At 49.8% G+C, this 17,848-nt stretch overlaps 6 protein-coding genes across 6 annotated transcripts; 3 read left to right on the top strand and 3 right to left on the bottom strand.

The window, feature by feature from the left end:
* Positions 1 to 4,462: 4,462 nt before the first annotated feature.
* Positions 4,463 to 6,226, top strand: N7533_012018 (C2H2-type zinc finger protein; the record flags this gene model as incomplete). Its single annotated transcript, XM_057108668.1, has 3 exons — positions 4,463 to 5,225; positions 5,360 to 6,124; positions 6,201 to 6,226. 3 exons carry the CDS (start codon positions 4,463 to 4,465, stop codon positions 6,224 to 6,226), a joined length of 1,554 nt encoding a protein of 517 aa, XP_056953769.1.
* A 1,633-nt stretch (positions 6,227 to 7,859) lies between these two features.
* Positions 7,860 to 8,468, top strand: N7533_012017 (uncharacterized protein; the record flags this gene model as incomplete). The annotated part of the gene is made up of 1 exon (XM_057108667.1): positions 7,860 to 8,468. The coding sequence occupies one exon, from the start codon at positions 7,860 to 7,862 to the stop codon at positions 8,466 to 8,468; it is 609 nt and encodes a 202-aa protein (XP_056953768.1).
* A 915-nt stretch (positions 8,469 to 9,383) lies between these two features.
* On the bottom strand, positions 9,384 to 10,467 carry N7533_012016 (agmatine deiminase family protein; the record flags this gene model as incomplete). The annotated part of the gene is made up of 2 exons (XM_057108666.1): positions 9,384 to 9,994; positions 10,047 to 10,467. 2 exons carry the CDS (start codon positions 10,465 to 10,467, stop codon positions 9,384 to 9,386), a joined length of 1,032 nt encoding a protein of 343 aa, XP_056953767.1.
* A 22-nt stretch (positions 10,468 to 10,489) lies between these two features.
* N7533_012015 (uncharacterized protein) lies at positions 10,490 to 10,967 on the bottom strand (the record flags this gene model as incomplete). Its single annotated transcript, XM_057108665.1, has 3 exons — positions 10,490 to 10,576; positions 10,675 to 10,739; positions 10,790 to 10,967. The coding sequence occupies 3 exons, from the start codon at positions 10,965 to 10,967 to the stop codon at positions 10,490 to 10,492; spliced, it is 330 nt and encodes a 109-aa protein (XP_056953766.1).
* A 1,605-nt stretch (positions 10,968 to 12,572) lies between these two features.
* On the bottom strand, positions 12,573 to 14,334 carry N7533_012014 (GMC family oxidoreductase; the record flags this gene model as incomplete). The annotated part of the gene is made up of 3 exons (XM_057108664.1): positions 12,573 to 12,787; positions 12,849 to 14,063; positions 14,151 to 14,334. The coding sequence occupies 3 exons, from the start codon at positions 14,332 to 14,334 to the stop codon at positions 12,573 to 12,575; spliced, it is 1,614 nt and encodes a 537-aa protein (XP_056953765.1).
* A 2,237-nt stretch (positions 14,335 to 16,571) lies between these two features.
* Positions 16,572 to 17,669, top strand: N7533_012013 (urate oxidase; the record flags this gene model as incomplete). Its single annotated transcript, XM_057108663.1, has 3 exons — positions 16,572 to 16,708; positions 16,835 to 17,481; positions 17,560 to 17,669. The coding sequence occupies 3 exons, from the start codon at positions 16,572 to 16,574 to the stop codon at positions 17,667 to 17,669; spliced, it is 894 nt and encodes a 297-aa protein (XP_056953764.1).
* Between the last annotated feature and the right edge of the window lie 179 nt (positions 17,670 to 17,848).

Raw genomic sequence — 17,848 nt, 5'->3', positions numbered from 1 at the left:
ATTCAATATTTAGGTCATGTTGGATAGTACTAGTATATGTAGCTCCGCGGGGGTACCTTATGTGCATACTAGTAGTACGTTGCGGAGGACGCGGTGCGCGCTCCTCCCTGACCGCTCCACAACAACACATGGAGAAATGGAGATGGGGATGGAGTCCACTGCTGTCAAAAAGTTGATGGAGAACATCTAACGGATACTCCGTAAATACATATTGCCCTATTCATCCAAGACTCCTTAAAGTTAAATAGTCATTCAGACTATCAATTATGAACCCCATGATATACCTAGGTACTTTACTTCAAAGTTTGCATCCATTCGGGATTTTCTCTCTACTTTTGCTCCGAAGTAGTATATCGGATGCACAGATCGCTGCAGGACAGAGAATCGGAACACATCCGAGTACCTTTAGGACTACCGCGCCAGCCTGGGTCTCGACTAAAAGGCATTTGAGAAGCTATGAGGTGGGTGGCGTACGCGCTGCTCTTGATTTGATTCTCTAGTCCGCTTGGAGGGGGCTGTGTGGGGCCATGATTGGCTGCGGTGCATCCTGAAACTTGGTGATCCGAACTTGGCTCAGGTCCTTTCCGGCCTGTGCCGGCGCGAGGCTATCTCCATCCAGCAGGTCGTATGTCTTTAGGAGTGAGTTGTCGGACGAGCTACCTCCCTACGCGCCTCCGGGTTGGCTAGACTGGCGAGAGTGGCTAGTGGCCCCATCGGAAGAGCTATGGATCTTTGAAAGGCCAAGGAATCCAGGTACACATAGAGTACTGTAGTACTACCTCTTCAGTAATAGTAGTTTTTTGCTCTGAGTTTTTCTACCGTACTACGTATCTCAAGCGACACCGCCGTTTTGTCCCCGTGAGCGGTTGCCAGTTCGGCCGAGATTGAGCTTGAAATCCCTAGCGCGCTAGTTAGTACGGAGTATAGAGTAAGTCAATGGAGACCGGCAAAAATAAGAGAGGCTGGAGAGGGGTACATATTACTAGAGTACGGAGTATGGTAGGGCAGATCGACGCGATCTCGCATTCTTCCCGTGTGGCCCAGAGCTATCTCAGATGAAATTATTGGATACCCTACGGAGAACTATTCCGTATACCTTAGGGTAGCTACTAACTTGATTCATTTACTCCGTACGGAGTCGGATGCACACTGGATAGCCCTACTGGCGGGGACTAAACTACTCCGTACAGGGATGGATAGGGTAGGTTAAAAGGGGAGAGGGGCCAGGAACCAAGCTTTGCGCGCGAAAAGAAAATTACCGCCGATCCAAGTGGATTGGAGGGGAGGATCTCAGGGAGAGTTCTGCACATTTTTTGTCCTCGGCCCCTGGCCTCACCGTAGTTTACCCTACTGTGCTAGCCCCTCGTGGAACCCGTCTTCGGGAGTGCCCCTCCTCCAACTTCCTATGGTCTTTCTCGGTGGATCATCAATTCCCGGCCGCGATGCCGAACGGGTATCTCTGCTGCCTGTGGGCCATTCTGAATCAAATGACCTGCCCAATTGAATAGACTGTCTGTACGGAGTACCCTGTACTCTGTACAGGGTACTGTATGTGGTGGTTCAGCCACCTGGTATTCAACATTCAAAGGATTGAAAATGTGTCACTACGGCAAATGAAGAAAAAAGGGGAAATGTTGATTAGAGACGGAATACCAGGAGAGGATGAAAGAAGAAGGTTAAGCGAGGATTGGCGTCATCGTCCTGGCCCAACTTGAACAGCATCATAGTGCGAATTATGATACGGAGTACCCGGTATCACATAGAGCCAGCCTGAGAGGATAATTTACGGAGGACTCCGTCTTACCCAGGGTTCATCGCTCTGCCGTTTCTCCCCCTCATCTGGGTAATTAGGTAAAAATGGCTTGTTCAGTGGCCATGCCAAGATAAATCATCAGATAGTAGTACTAGTAGTACATAGGTACTACTCCGTACTGACAAAAATGCACAAGTCACGAGGGCGTGGTCCGATCCGATCAATGAATTCTGCAGAACCCTGGTCGAAGCCTCCGAGGTCCACAATCGAAGCGGGAGAAGCCCTCGCGAATTTCTGCTGGTGGGGACGGAGGGGCCAGGATGATTGCCGACCGTACCTGAGATCAATGGAGCATATGGTTCTCCATATATCTACTATTCAACTATATCTACCTTGGTATCTCAATGTCACTGTCAAAATAACACTGAGAATGTTCGATTCATATAATATACCGGATAGACGGAACATTCTCAAACCTAGAATCCCCCCCCAAAACAGAAACTAAACGAAATCACAGGATCGGCCGAGACATCCTTCGACTCATGTTGAAACCTGACTAAGAAAGGCGAGTCGAGATGGTTCTACCTTCCAGCCACTGCTTTGGTCATGCCCAATGATCATAGTTACCCGTGGTTCTATCCCTTTCTTTACCCCTCCAATCCCCGTTTAGGATGGAATTACTTCCGTACCCCCCAATTCTCAACAGCATGGGTTTCGTGGAAGATCGGGATCGGGTTTTAGGGGGAAAAGTGGAAAGGAGGCGGCTACGGCGCATCTACTAAAGTATGTCCAAAGTACGGAGTACAGGAGGGCAACAACGCATAGCCGTTACAACCACGTCGGCGTACATGGACATGGGTAACTTCGTACCGAGGACAGGAATTACCCGGCCGTTCTTGATTATTGATACTCCCTCAACTTTCATATCCTGCAGACTCCGAGAGGGGAAGAGACCGGGAGCTGCACGATGAGGTCTTACCGTTTACCTGTGGTTCTCTTCTCCTCATCTCGAGCTTTCCGGGATGACGTGCTGACATGGAGATCAGTGCGAGAAAAAGAACCTGTCTCGACCTTTCAACCACCTTATACGGAGTACCCAGCGGCTGCATCTGCAGGAGATGTGTGATCTGTTTAGCGGGGCTGTCAAGCCACTGCGGAGCCCAAACCACCCAGGGGCCACCCGACTCCAACGACATGCGATAGAGCATAGTTCGTATGTACATGGATGGGATCTATGGCAGCCTGTTTTGGTACTTTATCAAGATATTGAAAATAAATTGAAAGAAGGCCAGTCCTTGTATCTTACTACAATACTCCATAAGGCTTCATTCGACACCTGGGCACAACCGTCTGCATTAGAGTGAACTAGCTGATCGCTATGTCAATCATAGTGAGTGTCAGTGTCAGTGCCAGTGCCTGTGCCAGCGCAGGTGTAAGACTGTCCGCGACCGGGAATCAGGAAGGAATTGGCTCTCAGACCAGTAATCTGGAAGTCCTGAACGCAACCATACCTAGGTACCTAGATACCCTCGGCTTATGGCTTCAAAAGTTGCGATGTTCTAGTAATCCGAGCAGATATAGAATACTGCTAGTAGTATTTAAACAGATACTACTACTAGTACCTAGTTTAATAGTACTACCCTAACTTCAAGTATGAGTACAATCAGATAAAATTAAGATAATTGACTTATAATTGCTTCTGTAAATAACTAATTATACACTAATTGTAGGTACACTACTCCGTACACACAAACGTTCGCGGTCATTCCTCCGGGCTCGGAAGACGGCCGCGTCCCGCCAGTTCAAGTGATTAATTACAGTATTTGGTAATTGCAATACCACACCCATTATTTGGCTAAGGTTTTTATTTTTCACTCTTTTTTTTATTTTTTTTTCCTTTGGTTTTGCTCGCCTCTTGCCTCCCCGAGAAGCGATCGTCCGTTTCGCTCACCCGGTCTTCCGTCACTGGATTTTTCCTTTTTTTTATTTCTTTTTTTTTGGGGGTGATTTTTTTTAACAATCTGAACTTTGGCCGCCCCCCCCCAATTCCTACCCTTTCCAACCGCTTTCCCTTCGAACCTCGAAAAGAAGTGAAAAAATTCTTTTGGGTTCTGTCAATCTTCCCGTCTTCACCTCCCCTTCCCTCAATTCCCCAATTGTTACTTTCGAGGCACCAACTAAAAAAAAAGCGTTCTGCCTTATTTTCCATTCTTCTTGAATCCTTGACGCGCGAAGCAGATCTGACTAGGTGTTGTGCTGCGAGAGACCCACTTGAACGCCCGCTTCTCTGGTGGATACAGAACCTATCGACGGTGTGAACAACGTGCGGAACACCACCACAAGTTCCACACACGACTCTGGTGGGTGACCGTGGGGAATCTCCTCCGATTCAAGCATTTCTCCCTTCCTTCCTTCATCTTCTTCTGACACTCATCCCTGGTGGAGTCAGATCGCAAGTTCAAGTATCATCATCATCATCACTTCTCGGCTCTTCTCCCTCTCCAATTGCCCCCCGTGACCTCTCTCCGCCCAGCCTCGGAAAAATTTCAAGTGGGCAAAAACAAGGAGCTCTTTGACTTTTCGGCCTCCTCGTGAACAGGAAGAAGAAAAAAAAGAAACTCCGAGTTCGATGATTCTGTGATTCATCGACAACTCTACCTCAAATCGACAGTTTTACGCGTGTACTCCTCTCCTTGATTTCATCACATCATGGATCCCCGATCGCACCCTTCGCGGCCTCCCTCCACCAGCATGCCCCAGGGCTCTGCGCCACTCTCCTCGACTCCCATCTCGAGTATGCCTATGCCGCAGTACTCGATGCAGCCCCAGTATCCGGTGTCGCAGCCGCATACTCTGCCTCCCCTCCAGCCGCACCACACTCAGTCGCCCGCGCCGCATCCGTACATGGGCCAGCCGTACCGACCGGACCTGTCGCGGTTTCCCGCGTCCACCCACGACGTGTATGGAGCGTCAACCGCCCCGATCATGCCGCACACGACTGTCGGTAGCCATTCGCCATCGTACCTGAGCCACCCTAACCACTCACAGGCCCACCCTTCTCAGTCCTACCCGCCTCCTCCCACAAGTGTGTTGCCTCCCGCGTCAACCGCGCAGAGCTACCCGCAGCCCATCGCGCCCGCGCCCCCGCGTGACCGCCGTGATTTCAATGGCTTGCCTTCCGGTGCCTTCAGCTACTCTGATGGCAAGTCCTGGGGTATGAGCCCTGAGGTCAACGGTGCCAACGGCTCCCCTTACGGAAAGGAACAGCCGCGCACGCAGGTCGTGGGCTCCCAGGGCCGCCGTGGTATTCTACCGAGCGTTCCGGGCCGCGCAACTCCGGTCTCCAACGGCGTCAATGGCGCTGCTAAGAGCACAACTATCCCCGCTAAAGACGCGGATGGCAAATTCCCTTGCCCACACTGCAACAAAACCTACCTTCACGCCAAGCACTTGAAGCGCCATCTGTTGAGACGTGAGTTTTTTTTGAGTCTTTTGTTCTTAATATCGGGTTACTGGAGGCATTGGACCCAATGTGTTCTACTTTACCTACTCTACAGAAAGGATTTATTGGCTAATGACGCGTCAAAATCGCTTTTTTTCTTACAGACACCGGTGACCGACCCTACATGTGTGTTCTCTGCAAGGATACCTTCTCTCGCAGTGATATCTTGAAGCGCCACTTCCAAAAATGTTCGATCCGCCGGGGCAACCCAACGGGCGCGACTCACTTGTCGCACCCTCAAGCCCATCTGAAGCGGTCCCAGCAGCAAGCTGCTCAGGCTGCGGCGGCTAACCCCGCCAAGCCTCTTCAGGATGAGGTTAGTAACACCGTCCCGGTCTCCAATGGTGTGATGGGTGCACAATTCGGCGATGGGGCCGTGAATGGAAACGGCATGGCCCATGGCCATCAGCAGCATCCAATGGGATTCACGATGTCGCCTGTCAACGGCATGAACCGTCCTCATGAAGACGCGTTCGCCGGTCAGGCCTCGCGAGCCTCCTGGATGGCTGCGCCCAAGCAGAATCCGTACCTCATGCAGCATGGTGCCGACCCCAATGGACAACAACTGAATGTTGATCGTTCTCATGAACAGGTAAAGCCCCTGGTCGTCCCTGACCACAAACACCCGGCTATGCCCGGTCCCCATTCTGGTCAGCCAGGTGTTGACTGGACTTCAATGTTTCAGCACGGTGCCCCCGCCGCCGATGGTTATATGAACCACGTTTTCCCCCACTCCATGGCCGCCGGCCAGGAGTCGATCCACGCCCCCGTCGACGCCGACCGCAAATTCTACCCCGCTACGACCGCGGGTGGCCCCGAGAGTGGCATGAACGGACTCTATCTGGCCTCAACTACTATGGGCGGTGATGGTAAGCGATACTGAAATTGGAAAATCTGATGGCGATCATTGCCGGGGAACATCATGCTGATGGTGATTTCCCTTAGGTACCGTCCAGCCTGCTCGGCAGTAAATGGCCATGAGGAGGAGTGGAAGACGATAGGGCAAAGAACGAATGAGGAGAGAGAACGAGAAGTCTTTCGACCTCTTTATCTGTGGGTTCCCACCAATGGAACTCCCGCAGACAACTGGGTTGAAAGCTTTTGAAAAGTCATTTTCGGTTTTTACGTTGGTGAAGTGTTTTCTAGGCGGTCCATTGGTTTTCTTTTTGGTTTCACAGCCAAGAGAAACCTTTCCTCAAGAATTTGCGACCTCCGCTCGTCTCTCTGATCCATTCGGGCTTCTGCACGACGCAGCTCTGCCGTGGCGTTTCTTTGTATCCGGTCTTATCATTCCCATTATGGTTTCCTTTTCGATTATGTACCTGTCGCGTCCTTGATGGCTTTCGTTTTCCATAATTTGTTTTTCTTTATCCTCTTGTTTCTTCTATCTCTTCTCATCCTTCCCGGTTCAGATCCCATCTGGTGTGGGTCCGCATTCTCCTTTGCAACGGGCGAGTTTTACATGGTGGTTGAATTGCGAGTCCGGTTTGTTTCGTCTTTTTACTCATTTTTTTTACCCGCTTTGATTTGATTCACGTCCCCTCGATTCGATTCGATTCGATTCGAATGAGTGAGTGAGACGGTATGGCGGGTGGTTTCGTTCGGCGTCCACACTATAGACATGGGCATGTGTTCCTTTTGCGCGAATGTTCGACAATCAGAAAGACGAAAAGCTTTGCGGGACCGGTTGACTGTCGAAACGAAATACCTCTCGAGTCTTTCTTCCAGTGGCTGCATGTCCCCTTTGTCTGTTTTACTCTGCTTTCTTCTCTTTTCCTTCCCGGTGCATCTGCATGGCCTCGTTTCTGTAAGTACAGTCGGCACGAAACGGACATAACTGCGCCTCGGGCTTGTTGAGGTGTGATTTAGGGTGTTGTTCTCTCACGTTGTGTTTTATCTTTACCTTTTCCCTTTCTCTCTTCTCTCTTTTGCGTTTCATTTTAGGAGGGTATTTGTTCTACTTGAAAAGCATCTAGAAAATAGACCGGATGTTTAACATTCCATGTTCAAGCTTATCGAAGTCCATGAGTTGAAGTAGTAGATTAAAGTACGAGTATATCCAGAAAGGTGGGTTTTCTTTGCTGGCATGGATGTCTCGGAATAGTACCTAGGCAGAGCCCAATACTGATGTACTCGTACTAGTACTCCGTATACGTGCTTTGAACCTTCTCTAAGGTACTTTAAATCAAAGTTCACACTCGGTATCAGCCAAAGAACAAGAGTATTTCTGGGTAGAAGACACAAGAAATGCAGTTCTGTATGGTTTGTCCATCTTCATCTGCACCACATGCTCATGCCCATGCCCATCATCTGTTGCCGCCGAGCCCCCCTAGGCGTCATGCCCATAATACGACGACTCTGATTGGTCTGTCGGGGTGAATAGGGTCGGGATTCTTCCTCCCCGCCGTTCGCTCCGCTTTTTTGCGAAACCGGTCGAGAGGGCCGAATATTATCGCGGATCCCCCTCCAACTCCTCCATCTTATCTTCCCCTCTCCACTTATTCCCCTCCAACTCCATTCTTCAATTTTCGATCCGACCTGGACTTTTCTTCTCCCCCTGGGCTCTCTCCAGCCTGGGAATAGCATCTCATCATCATCATCATCATGTCCACCAACCGTCCATTCCTCTCCAACTTCCTGGCCGCCTTCCGCGCCCAGTCAACCTACAAAGCCGCCTCACAATCATCTACCGGCACCCCCACACTCTCATCTGCACAGATCTCTCAAAGCGCCCGCGCCATAGCCACCAAGGCCGCCAACTCCGCTTCGGCAGCGTCCGCAGCCGGGCCTTCGTCAAGCGCCCACCACGCCCACCACCATCACACTTCATCTACATCTTCTTCCTCGGGGCCAGCGACAGCGACAGCAGGCCCGGCCGGCTCGGCTGCAGGATCAAATCACTCGGCGCCATCTCACCACTACCACCATGCGGCTCCAGACACCCCGCTCACCGCATCCCCGCCCTCAACACCATCATCATCATCATCAACGCCGATCCCAATCAATCGCGGCCCGGAGCGTCAACGCCGCGGCAGCGATTCCTCTAGTGGATCGGGCGGTTTCCGTGATGCTCTCGGGCCCGAGAAGTGGTATATCGGCGGCCGAACACCCGCTGGCGAAGAGCGCTTCTACCGCCTAGGCATGGTGACCAAGGGCGGTGGCCGACTAGGTGGTGGTGGGAGAGTTGGAAGCATCGACCAGTTGAGCCTGTGAACTTTCCATGTTCGTGTTCTATTTTTAGTATCTTGTTGGAACTTCGGACGACCAAAATCGGTGTTGGGATTCGCTTTCTGTGTGCCATCTCTCTCTGCCTCTACACCCCTCTCTCTCACACACACTTCTGCATGTCGTTAATGCTACGCTACGCTACGCCATCTCTTACGATTGCATGTCCGGCTGTGTTTTCTTTCCTTCTTCTTTTCTTTACTTTTGCGGATTTTGACTTGGGCCATGGTCTTTTCTGGTGTTAGATACTTTGACTGGGCGTTTTGAGAATGGGCGTTGGATAATTTGTTTGGAGTGATTATGCCTTTTCAGGCTGGGAGATTTGGCTTTTCTTGATGGATGTACAAGAAAGGAAAAAAAGATATACACATTTGCAGTTTACAACGGTGTGGGTTCTACCTGTTTCTCCATTCATCTCTCTTCGTTCGTGGCTCTGCTGCGCTTTCACAAGGTTGGTGGTGATTCGTGGTGATTACTTCGCCGGGTTTTACATTCTAGTTTCCTTTTGAAGTGGGTCTGGATTTCATGTACAGCCAAGTCCAGATTGCATTTTTTTCATTATTCTTCGAGATTATGTCAAGAATTACATGAGCTAGTCTTGATGTACAAACGAAAGCAAAACCTTCGTTAAACCATTGCTGTATAGTAATATTGATACTAGTAGTCTCCTCTAATCGTGATCTGATATCATGCAAAATTAACATAAAATGATTTACGCTCCCAGTTGAGACTCCTCAAAATAATTCACCAATCAAACAACCCCACGGCCAGCCCTGGGAGAACTCCCTGCCCCGAAAAGAATCCGAGAAAGCGACAGACGATCATATCACCTGCTGCGTCGTACAGTGCAACACACCCCCAGTCCTAGGCAACGCATTCACGGCAACCTGCCTAACCTCCCTCTCAGGAACCAAGCCTTGCAGCGTCTCCAAAGCCCGCCGATCCATCTCCACATCCCCAAACGCAGGAACCACCAACCCCCCCATTCGTGAAGTAGAAATTCACATACGAAGCCGCAACATCCGTCTCCTCCCCGGGCACATCGCCCTGGACGAGCGTCGGATCAGGCTCCTGAATATCAATAACCTCAAGCTTCCGCCCGCACGCATCAACCGCCTCGTCCAAGATAGCGCGCATCTCATGATAAACGTCCCAAAACACCTTTTTACACTTCTGATGCGGTTTGCCCACAACAACAACCCCACCCCGAATAAACCGCGCCTCGGCATCGATATGATAATCCGTAATATCTAGCCCCTCCCGACCAGGAATCCAAATGAACGTGCTCACGCCGAGCAATCTGCTCAATTCGGTCTCGATCTCGGACCTTGAGAGCCCCGCGTTCCGCGAGGACACTGTCACACTACTCTCCATCGCCATAAAGGTTCCTTCCCCATCCATTTCGATCCCGCCGCCTTCAAGACGGACTTTCGAAATAACCCGCGGCACACCCGCGCCCTCGAGTTCCAGGACGCGCGTTGCGAAGGCGGCGTTTTCCCTTCGTCGTTCGGCGTCTAAGGATCGGCCAGTCCGATCCGTCTGGTAGGGCGCCTTTCTTGTCCGGACTTGGGTTGTAGAGTAATTCGCCGGTGCTGTTGCCCCATTCGCAGAATTGGAAGTCGATTGCGTGGCGCTCGGTTGGGTCTTCGGCGCTGCGGACGTACATGGGGCCTGTATCGCGGACCCAGATGTGGTTTGTTGGAGCTGGAATGAGGGTGATGCGGGATTGTTCGAGTTCTGTGGGTGTGGTTGTGTTGGATAGGCGTTTGGTCAGAAGTTCTTGTGCTCGGTCTTGGTCTTCTGGACGGACGTGGAGGCGTACGGGCTCGAAGTGGGCGATTGTCGCTGCGAGGTCGATTATCTCTGTGCAGGTCTGGTTGTAGAGGGCTGGGAAGGTGGAGGCTCGGGATGGGAAGCTGAGGATTGTGGCGAGGTGGGGAGTTGTTTCGGGGAGATAGATGTATTGTTTTTTGTTGGTGTCTGCCATTGTTGCGGTGCAGATGGGTGGTTTAGAGGTTGTTGGGAGTGATTGTGTGTCGTAGATGAGGTTCAAGTTGGGGTAATGTGTGGAGTTGAGCAGTGTGGTCGATATTACTCTAGGGTTGAAGGTCAGTGACCCGTTCTTTGGCAATGGTTCTGTGGATGGGATGGATGGCAGGACGAGTGGAAGCTACTCATGGAACATTGAACTTACCTTGATCTTGAAAGTCACGTCAATTGGGTATCGAAGCTTGTTGAATTGAGTTGGAGGGACAGAAACTGGGTGGTGAGGAGTGGATGGATAAGAAGATATTATATGCCTTGCTAACCATAGGCCTTTCCACAAGATCCAATCTCAATTGGCGCATTCTTAAAAGCTCCTCCCCAGACTTTGATCGCGGACCCCGCGGAGCCCTTCAGTGACGTCCTGCCTGCTGTTAACCTTAAAGGGAAAGTTCTGGCGATCTGCGACCCACTTCTTCCATCCCATCTGCTGGATTCGGGCATTATTTAGAGTTGATCTGTCGTTGCTTCAATGCTTGCTTCGCTCAGTCCATATCAATTGCAATCGAATTGCCTATTGTGGTAGGTATTTAGGTCCTCAATCTTGTCTTGAATGCTTCAAAACTGGACTTCCATGAACACCGAATCGCAGTGCCGAATATCCATCCCGCTGCTCAGCCCGATCCCGGTGAATATCGCACACATAGGGAGTCCCTCCAAGAAAATCGCATACCTAGGTACTTTGACACTGGCTGCCGAATTAGTCGCATCTACCAAGTTGATTTGATCGATTATTCGGCTGGGATGAGCTATTAGTGGCCCAATGAGAAGCATATTTCCTTAAAGGGTTGAGGGTATATCGACCGCCAATAATTTAATCATCAAATCGGACTACACTTCTTCCAATTAGAGAAAGCTCTCTAGGACACTTCCAAGGTCTTATAATTCTTGCAGATGCTCATCTTATTGGAACTGAAAAGACTTGCTTCTCTGAGGTATTGCAGTCTTCTCTCATTGCGGTAATAATGATAGACGAATAGAGGCAGAGACGGCTGGTGTTAATTCACGCGTACCACCACGCGAGTCTTGTTGAGTTATTCACTCGAAAGAAACGAAAAGTCTATACGATGGAAATGATGATAAATTTGAAGGGAGTGACAACTTGAAACCAAGCGATATCTCCAAGATCTCCATCTTGTCGCATGTTGAGGTTCGAGCTATGTCTCGCAGAAAGTCTACCCAAAAACTCCATGTTTGGTCTAAAAAATGTACTAGTAGTAATCGAGCCTGGAGGTGAATGCTCAGACACTCGGAATATGCATCGGGAACTGGAGATTCTATCCCACATCGCCTACCAAGAATATCCGATCGCTATGCATCTGCGGTTCCCGGTCATTCTTGCGTACTCACGCCAAAAATTAGTACTAGATGCCAGAATATCAGCTTGCTGTGTGTTTCATATAATGTATCATCAAACCATAGACGTCAACACTGGACCCCTACTTTATCAGAGAATATAATTTAGTGTAATATGGACTGGGGGTGTCGAGTTTGGGCCTAGTGGCGCCCTCGTTTCATTTCGGGTCGACATCCTGGACTGAGTCGGCTGACCTGAAATCAGCAGGATAAATCGGGCATCTGTTAGGCATCACTTCCTAAGAAATGGTTAGAAGGATTGGGGTTGATCTTTGTTCCTCTTTTCCATCATTTGCATCCCGTCACCCTGCAATCCGTCTAGATATCTCTATTTCCAATACAACCCATTTGTCCTGACCGACTGTAAGTGGATAACAACCCCGTTTTCTCCATTTTTGATACCAAACTCGCTCTAAAAGAAGACTACGGCTTAAGACCCCAGGCCCAAGCGCCTAAAACTATGGCGTGGCTCGAGTTTCTCACATCTCCCTTCCTCTTCCGTGGCGATTACAAGGTCAAATGCCCTGGATATGACAATCAAGGCTACCGGTGCGTCTGCACTGGGTTTCAAATGGCAGGATATCATCCAGAAGGAGGCTACCCTTGTTGTAGTTGTGGCCACGCAGAAGCCATACACGACGGTTGATACCAAGTGTTTTCAAGGTCTATTGTCTTGAGTGAATTTTATTCTATTCAAAACATGTATCTTCTCTTGATCACATCAGATGCCTTTTCGGCCACAGCATAAAGAGTGCTTGTCAAGTGTCCACAGATTTGAAGTGGTAATACAGATGCATCAATCACCCGGACGTTCTTGGTCCCGTAAACCTTGAGATCGCCGTTCACAACTCCACCCTTGTTCCGGGGAAGCATGCTAGCAGTTCCAACTGGGTGGAAGTTTGATCTGTCTAGATGGGGAGTCAGTAGGCAGCCCTTTAGCGTAATTGGGGTAAAATTTGAGGCACTGACAGTTCTTCTTAACCCAGCTATCCCAGGTAGACTCGGATGCATTAACAGGAACATGTTCCAGTCCCGGTGAACGCTCGTTTCCCACAAGATCTGCCAAGGGAAGAGTATTGAATAACTTCCGGATATACCAAGCCACATCGGACTGAGTAGTGAGATCTTGCTCGAACATAAAGTAATTCGGGTTGATTGCTGCCGGTGCCGAGGCGTTTGCGGATTTGATGTGTATGCTTCCTCTTGAGAAAGGGAGTAGAGGCCAATATTCGACAGAAAATGAGTGCGCGATTGGGAGGAACACGATCTCCGCAAATGGGACTTTTGACCTGAATATCATGTCCCACTGGAGCTTAAATACAGCCAGAAGGTTGGATGCTTGAAGCGCACCGTTGGAGGAGTTGGCGACGGTTTCGGCATAGTCGGCGAGGCTGCTATTAAAGTGGGAGGCGACGGTCGAAAAGCTGTCTCCGTATATATGGTCGGCAGACGGGAGAGCGGAGAACGTCGGTGAGCCTAGCCAAAATTCATTTCCCTCGTAGGAGAGGCCGTTGTTTGTTTGATCCTGCAAGTTTTCTCCAACGGCGGGAATGTTGACTTTGACGGGTATATCGTGTTTGCTGAGAATATTGGGGTTGCCGATGCCGGATAATTCCAAGAGTATAGGTGACTTCAAAGACCCAGCTGATAGGATCACCTCCTTTGAAGCGTATATTATTTGCTTTCCATTTATATTGCTAACCTCGACTCCACTTGCGACTGCATCGCCGTCGGAATCGTTGCCCCATATTATTTTGTTCGCTTGCGTATTCGTGATAATCTTGAGGTTAGGGCGATTTTGATATGGCCAGTAGTAGGCTCTGGCGGCATCCTGGCGAATGTTTGCCTCGCGGTCGATTGTATTCGGATGAGAGGTTAACCCGACCATAAGGCCACCATTAACGTCGCGATTATAAGGGACACCTATTTGGTTAAGAGATTCGTCAAGTATGGGAAGCACGCTGCCGTTGGTTAAGAATTTCGGCCAGCCGACTTTCATCGGACCATTCTTTCCATGATACTCCGCGTAATAATCTGCGCCGGACGCAATTTGGTCTTGGGTGGGTACCTGGAATCCTTCTGATTTCTTGTAGTATGGAAAAAGGCTCTGCCAATTCCATCCTTTGTTCCCAAGTAATTCCCAACTGTCAATCTGCACGTTCTGCGCCCGAGTGTATGCCATCCCTGTCCCAAGGAATCAGAATTAGCACGAGGAGAAGAATTTATGGTAAATATCATAGGATCATCACTTGCCGTTAATAGTGCTTGTACCTCCTATCGCCTTTCCAGCGCGCATAGTCTGCTTTGATCCCCCGGCGTACTTTTGGCCCTCGGTTTCGTATTGCCAGTCAATAGCTGTTCCAAAGCTCTTACCATATCCTGAAACGCTAGTCACATCTGAATTGTTAAAAACCGAATCTCCAGCTTCGATAACAGCGACAGTGACGTCGCTCATTTCGGAAAGTCTGTTGGCAACCACCAAGCCACTTGTACCTCCTCCAACAATAACAAAGTCATAATGTGATTTTTTCTCTTCTTGGGCCCGTGCATTCACTGATATTAAAAAGAATATTGCGATCGCAAGTTTTGATCGGCACATTTTCGCTTGACAGCAAGGTGGTAAAGGAAAATTGCAATGGAGGTGAAGATCAATATCTGACAGATGTAGAAAGTTCGGGTCCAACGACGAAATAATTCAACAGCGTCTCATCATATTCTCCTGGCCATCTCAAACTAGGGGCTGCTTCCAACCCTGGAATGTGTACTTCGTCCTTTGAAGCGATGGCGCTTAGTCATGTAACATGTTTTGGCAAAGTCTACCAAGCCTACCGATTAAGTAACCAATCATCTCAATTATCTCCCCATTCCATCTGATTCAGTGTAACCGGGGAGACTTGGGAAGATGGCAGGAAAACAGTAAAAAAGTAAACGAAGAAGAGGTGTACGGGTTATAAGTGAAGTAGTTTGGAAGCACTGTATTCAGTGCTATGGAAAGGAGTGGAGTGGAAAGAAGGAGGTGAGGAATGACGCTATGGAGAGCTGCCTAACAAGAGCACCCATTACGAACAGTTAAATGTCAGCTGATCGCCAGCTTCTGCTCCAGGGACTTTAGTATCACAAACGATTAAAGTCGAGGATGACTGTTTATTGAATGAGTGCTACTATGTGTGGTGGGCACCTATACACATAGCGGAAGTAGGACAAATAGCTGGTCTACTAATCGGAAAGAGTGGTACGGAGAATACTACTGGGCCTATTGCCCAAAATTGGGCTAGTCTTTTCCGACCGACTGATACTAATTTTTAAAGATTAAGCAATATAATGAAGCGTGGTTTAAATTAGTAGCCTGTAATGCTGGAATGGAGTAAGCTTGTCACATACCTACCTATCTTGATCTCTCATGCGGACACCTATACTATCTCTTTGATACTAGTACTAGTAGTATAATAAACAAGGATATGATATAGTCTTTGCCATGTTTCAAGTTGTAGCCATGCTTTGTTTACAGACAGCTGACAACTATCTGAATCGGTTGACAACTTGAGTTTCTCAATGCGTATCTAGTAGTATGGGTAGCCTGAGGTCCAGGTGACTGCAGGTAGAGGAATACTTGGGTAGAGAAGTAACTACCAGGTTATCCCTTGGGATACTCAACTAGTCGTAACTAATATCAAACACTGGAGAGCAGAATGTAAGCTGTACCTCTACGCAGTGTGCCTTGTGAGGTCTGCTGGCATGAGAATAGGGCGATCCGATGCGATAGGATTTAAGCTCGCTTATCTTTTTTAAGTCCTACTTTTGATTCGTGGATTGCAAACTAGACTACCCTAGGGTAGATAGTGGTGATTCTGGAATTTATGTCTGGAGGAGATGGAGGAGATGGAGAAGATGGAGCGGTTCGTGCCGAGAATTGCGCGAGGAAGGTGCAGTGCTGCCTTAAGGTATAGGATGGCTGAAATGAGATGAGATCGCACAGTCCCGCAGAAGTTGACTCCCTTCATTTCCGGAAATGAAAATGCAAATGTAATTGCAACTGCGAAATCCCGACCAACAATCCCTCAGAGAATGACGATCGCAGGTGGCCGCGAGACCAGGCACAGGTGGAGGTCGCCGACGGAAGTGGAGGCCTTCAAATCCCTGGGTTCCCACAGGTCCAAAAAAAGACGAGTAAGGGAGCAGCAAAGTGGACTCGGGATTCGCATTTTCGCATTTTCGGGTACGGATTTCGGATAATCGCAAGTTACTCCCCGCCAAGGAGACAACGCGAAATTGACACGTCGGTTGGCCTCCGAGAGTCTGGGGTAGAGAGGGTGAGTACTAGCTGGATGGACCTGCTCACCCCCGGGATTTGTGGTCAGCAAATCCCAGGTGGCACATCAGTTTGAACTGTTTGCAGGGGACCGATAAGCATAAGCTCTCCAATCCCAATGCTAGCCCAAGATTATCTCTCGAGGTGTGGGGGCGCGGCCGTCGTGCGGGCATCGGAGCCCGCCGATGCCTTCACTCGCCCGCGCGCATCAGACCATGTGCTTTTCAAATAAATACTTTACGTCGCCGCTACCGTTCTTAACTCCAGATCAGCTCGTTGAGACTCCCAATTAAATATTCCCTACCTCAGGTCCCGTTTCGACACCCTTCGATTCCTCGATCTTATCTCCATCTCCATCTCCAACTCCTCCCCCAAATTTCACAATGAGTGCTCTCGCCGCCGCCCGCTATGGTAAGGACAATGTCCGCGTGTACAAGGTGCACCGCGATGAGAAGACTGGTGTTCAGACCGTTGTTGAGATGACCGTCTGCGTTCTGCTCGAGGGTGACATCGAGACCTCGTAAGTACTTCCATCCATTCATTCCAGTTAGTTGGAGACTTGCGGCGAAGATACCTTATCTGCGCGCGGGGACGCGCTTCTCTCAAGGGTGCAGCTAGACACGCAGCTAACAGAACTATTTTACAGCTATACCAAGGCCGACAACAGTGTCGTCGTCGCTACCGACTCCATCAAGAACACCATCTACATTACCGCTAAGCAGCAGCCCGTTACTCCCCCGGAGCTGTTCGGCTCCATCCTCGGCAACCACTTCGTCGAGAAGTACAGTCACATCCACGCCGCTCACGTCAACATTGTTACCCACCGTTGGGTGCGCATGGATGTTGATGGCAAGCCTCACCCTCACTCTTTCGTCAAGGAGGGTGGCGAGACCCGCAATGTCCAGGTTGACGTCCACGAGGGCAAGGGTATTGACATTCAGTCCTCCATTAAGAACCTGACCGTGCTCAAGAGCACCGGTTCTCAGTTCCACGGATTCCTCCGTGACGAGTTCACCACCCTCAAGGAGACCTGGGACCGTATTCTCAGCACTGACGTTGCCGCCGACTGGCAGTGGCGCCGCTTCAGCAACCTTGCTCAGGTCAAGGCCAACGCCCGCCGATTCAACCCCGCTTACGAGGTTGCCCGCAACACCACTCTCAAGACCTTTGCCGAGGACAACAGCGCCAGTGTGCAGGCAACTATGTATAAGATGGGAGAGATCATCCTCGCCGCCGAGCCTCTGCTCGACACTGTCGACTACGCCCTGCCCAACAACCACTACTTCGAGATTGGTAAGTGCTATATAAACTTTCCAACTATGAACTGCTTGAAACCAGACTAACCCATTCACAGACCTCAGCTGGCACAAGGGCACCAAGAACACTGGCAAGGATGCCGAAGTTTACGCCCCCCCCAGTCCAACCCCAACGGTCTCATCAAGTGCACCGTCGGCCGAGCCAACCAGAAGGCCCGCCTGTAAATGTCCCCGCATCGGTCGAAACCGACTTCGGATTTCTTTGTTAGCATGGAGTTTCCCTGTACATAGTATGTCTCTATATACCAACCACTGGGAGTGGATCGACACGGCCCAATGTCATTTCGGAACACATTTCTTTTTTATTTCCATTCGGTCTGCTATATAAGTACATTTCAAGAAGA

The sequence above is a fragment of the Penicillium manginii genome (assembly GCF_028828005.1).
Source record: "Penicillium manginii strain IBT 31320 chromosome Unknown utg000009l:1.0-3297300.0:1.0-3298630.0, whole genome shotgun sequence".
NCBI lineage: Eukaryota > Fungi > Ascomycota > Eurotiomycetes > Eurotiales > Aspergillaceae > Penicillium > Penicillium manginii.
The sequence above is the reverse complement of the archived record's forward strand: the minus strand, read 5'-3'. Positions and strand labels throughout refer to the sequence as shown.